This window comes from Teleopsis dalmanni, unplaced genomic scaffold (assembly GCF_002237135.1).
Source record: "Teleopsis dalmanni isolate 2A unplaced genomic scaffold, ASM223713v2 unscaffolded_contig_3774, whole genome shotgun sequence".
Lineage (NCBI taxonomy): Eukaryota > Metazoa > Arthropoda > Insecta > Diptera > Diopsidae > Teleopsis > Teleopsis dalmanni.
The window spans coordinates 1-4,334 of record NW_024035156.1 but is presented as its reverse complement, the minus strand read 5'-3'; the positions used below and the strand labels follow the sequence as shown (position 1 = coordinate 4,334).

Below are 4,334 nucleotides of genomic sequence, written 5' to 3'. Positions count from 1 at the left end.
GCTACATGTTTAACTACTGGTTCATAATGTGCCAGAATGGGTTTGTGTGCTATGACGGGCTTAGCTACTACGGCTTGTGCGTGTACTGTGGGTCCTGACTTGGTGACAACTGCGTTGAAACCATTAATTGGATCGGCTGTGTAGTCGACTGTACGTATTGAACCATCTGGCTCAACAAGAGAATATTGACCTAAAAGTAAAAGAAATTATTGTAATGTTATATATTATATATTAAATTTGTTTCAGTATTTATTTACACGTAATTATTTTAATAGCTTCATGACGTTTGTTTGTAAAATTAAAAATTAAATTAATTTTATAAGATATATTACTTTTTATATATATTTATTTATGTATATTTATTTTTAAAGCTTTAGGACGTTTGTTCAAAAACTATATACTAAATTAAAAATTAACAAAATTTATGAAATTAAATTAAAAAATAAATTAAGAAAATTAAATGAAGTATTATTTAATTTCTTATAATTTTTGTTTTTATGAACTTATTTATGTATAAATTTATCCATTTTATCATCGTCAGCATATGTTATGTATGTTATGTATTTTGAAAAATAATTATGGAATAGTATTTAAATTATTTGATTGCTACTAATTAATTATTTGGAATTGATTATTTACATAAAAAATGTAAATTGCTTAAAGATTTTCTTTTGTAAACTTTTAATACATCGCATAAGAAAAAAGTTAAATAAAGTTTCAAACTTCGGCCTTTATATTGGGAATAAAAATATATAATAATTTAGAAACAAACACCAAAAGATTTTATTTAAATGTTCCAAGATAGTCTTGATTTTATAATTATTATTATTATATATATCATTATTTATATTTTCATTTTTTAAGTATAATTATTATATTATATTATTTTCCAATTTTTCATTAGCGTATAGCAGCAACACTAAGTATTTTTATATTACTTTATATTTGTTCCAACTAATAAAGAATTATTTTACAAAAATTGCAAAAATTATATATTGAATACTAAGTATTTTTATATCAATATATATTTGTTATAATTAGTAAATAACACTTTAAAAAAATTGTAAAAACTATGAGCCTTAATTAATTGTAAAATTTATCTTACCTTTAACAACATCACCATCTCGAGTCTCATGTTGTGCTTTCACATCACCAGTTGTGTGATCCGCAACGCCATAATTAAAAGCATATTTGGGGTGATCCTATAAAGATTAGATATGCTGGGATTATATATATGTAAAGTTTATCTTTATCTAAATAGCATTAGAATGATATCTAATTATAAGGTGAGCATTATGAAATTTAATAAATAGCTTTAAGTAATTCAGAATAAAATGTAAAAAAGGACGCTGTGACATCTATTAAAATCTGATAACATTTATGTGGAAGAAAACTGTAATTTTTATATTCCCATTATTAGTCAATGTTATTGTTAACAATTTTAGAGTTTATTATTCTATAAGCTAGTATTTGTATACTATCTTCAGAACAGCACAGCAATCATGTAATAATGCTCTGTAATTTAATCTTTAGCGGGGTTTACTTCTGAGTGTTCTGCACATGTCTTCATATCATTTTATTCTACTTTATATCCATAAGTAATACTGAATGTTCTTTTACAGATTTTATTTACAATTAATAAAATTAAAAAAATAATTTTTAAAAAATGTATACAATGTTTTACATCTATAAAAATGCACCACCTTCTGCTTCCTCCTTTGTCAATAATTTTTAATTTATATAAAATGTAGCTGTTACCAATAACTGTTAAAGTAACAGAGAAATAAAGTTTAGCATCCTTTGCGTAGCCTTAAGCAACAAATTATGGTTTAAGACCAAACTAAATTTTGGATTTGACTTAACGTAGGGCTAAGGCTCTGCTAAACATTAATAGCTGCTTAAGTGGAGTTAATTGAAGGAAACTTTAAATAAATACTATTTTAAGAGGATTGCCTTCTGATATTTAATTGCTAATTTCTACGTACATTAAATAGCAGTTAATAAATTTAACTACTTAGTTTTAATGTGTAGAAACTCAAGTTATTTGAAAAATTAAAAATAAATGTTTAAAACTTGATCAAGTTTTTAATAAAGATATTTTTACGCCCAAATTTTATTTTAAGGATATTTCTTGTAAAATACAAATAAACCTATTAAGGTGACGATTACTCTAGTCAGTTGATTTTTGTAATATTTCAATTATTAATTTTGACTATATTTTTACATATATATCTATTATATATATATTTTTAATATATGTTAATAAAGTATGTTAAGTTTTCCCTTGCAGATTGAAAATATTTAATCATTTTCAGTTTATAATAAATGAATATTTTTGAGAATAATACAAAACTATTGGGGTATGCTAAAATTTTTAGCACAATGTTAAATCATTGTTATTCTGTTAAAATAAAATTGAGTATGAGTCGAGTTATTACGAGTTTCGTTATGTAAATTGTATATAAAGGACTCTACGTATATTTATTGTTAATTTATATGAACTTTATTGTATAAAATATAAAAAAATAGTTTTTATCAAAAATGTAAACAAATTGTAAATACATTTAAGTATATATATATATGCTAATACACGGATTATTTGTTTTTTATAACATAAAATTATCAATTGCTTTAATATATTTTAACCAAAGTATTATTATTAAACTCATAAATAACAATGTTACGTTAGATTTGAACACATATTTATGTAAACAAAAAAACTAAATATGTTACTCAAGTACTTATTACTATTACTGTTTATATAAAAAATTAATTGCTTATTTTATTTTAGGAAAGAAAAATACATTATATATTTAATAAATAATATAAAAAACATATTTTAATAAAGTTTAAAATTTATGATCACGTAGTTTTAAATTGTTAATTTTGGGATACAGAAAAATATAATAATTTCGTGTTATCTATTTACATTTACATTTAAAAATGTTTATAAAATAAACATTAAATATGTAAAATATTTTAATTTCACTCATATCTTAAATAATATTTGTACTAAAACACTTTGGAAAAGGAAATCTTAGTTTTGAACACAAAATTCCAACTCACATAATAATCCACAGCATATCCTGGCCGAGCAAGAGCCGAGGTTGCGAACAAAGCAATTGAAAGGATAAGTAAGCTTATTAAGTTTGCCATTTTCACAAAATAGAATTACACAAAATTTTTAACTTTTCGCTTTAAATAATAAAAAATTCTAAAAAAAAAATAAAATTATATTATAAAAAATTAACACAAAAATGAATTAATTCTATAGTGTAAACACAAAATTATTTAATTAATTAGATTTATACTTCTTGTATTTCAAAGGCACCGATATCAACACTGCAAAGTTGCCCGGAATACTGTGCCAATTCTAGGTTTGCGCTTGCATTAAATACGAAAAAGCAAAAACGCAAATATACAAAGCAAAACAAACCATAAACTTTTTGCAGCAGCAGCGGCAGCAGCAGTTTTAGGAGCAGTGAATAGCGAGCATTAACATACACAGCGAACGTCGCTGTTAACTACATACACTTTTGCTTTCGTTTGACATCTCAACTTATAACTGCCGCAAACTTCTCTGCTAGTACGAGTAGTTGCGCACTGTTGGAATATAGTTGTATTATTTGCTGCCTGCTTTTGGATTCTGTTGACGCGCTACTAACGTAAAGCAAATATTTGTCAGTTGTTTAGTTTGTCTTTATGGTTTAGTTGGTTCACCACTAAAGCATCATATTTGTGGTGAATATAACATGGGTAATAAAGCAGAAAGTTTTGTTCTCGTGCGTATATTTGTTGATTATGTATTGTATATATGTATGTACTTAATTTCAATTAATTTAGTGTTACATTTCCCAAATGAGTAAGCAAATTAATTAAGTATTTCATATGTATACATAAAAATATAATATAGATAAAGTACTTGTGAATATAAGATGTAATAATATGATTTTTATTAGTTGTAAATAAATATACATAAATAAATAAAAATATATTAAATTATATTAAAAAAAATATATAAAAAAAAAATACATTAAATTATATACCAAAAATATATTATTATATTTGATTATATTATTATATTTATATATATTAAATATATTGCAATATTTAATTAAATTTGTAAATGTGAATATTAATAAATATAATAATATGTACAATACGTTATTTATGTGATTTCATAAAAATAAGTCTAGTTATTAATAAACTGACTATAGATTCAAAATATTGGTCAAAATAATATATAATTGTTAAAAATTATATAAAAAAGATGTGTATTATTGAAACAATTTAAATATAAAAATATTAAATAAAAAATATTGGCTATTAAAACA

General features: G+C 22.8%; 1 protein-coding gene across 1 annotated transcript; it reads right to left on the bottom strand.

Annotated features, from left to right (window-relative positions):
• Positions 1–4: 4 nt before the first annotated feature.
• Positions 5–3,350, bottom strand: LOC119665177 (cuticle protein 19-like; the record flags this gene model as incomplete). Its single annotated transcript, XM_038074476.1, has 4 exons — positions 3,312–3,350; positions 3,067–3,214; positions 1,106–1,202; positions 5–190 (listed from the first exon to the last, which is right to left on the bottom strand). Coding segments are annotated over exons 2-4 (373 nt in total), but the record flags the coding sequence as incomplete, so codon positions are not given.
• Positions 3,351–4,334: the final 984 nt, after the last annotated feature.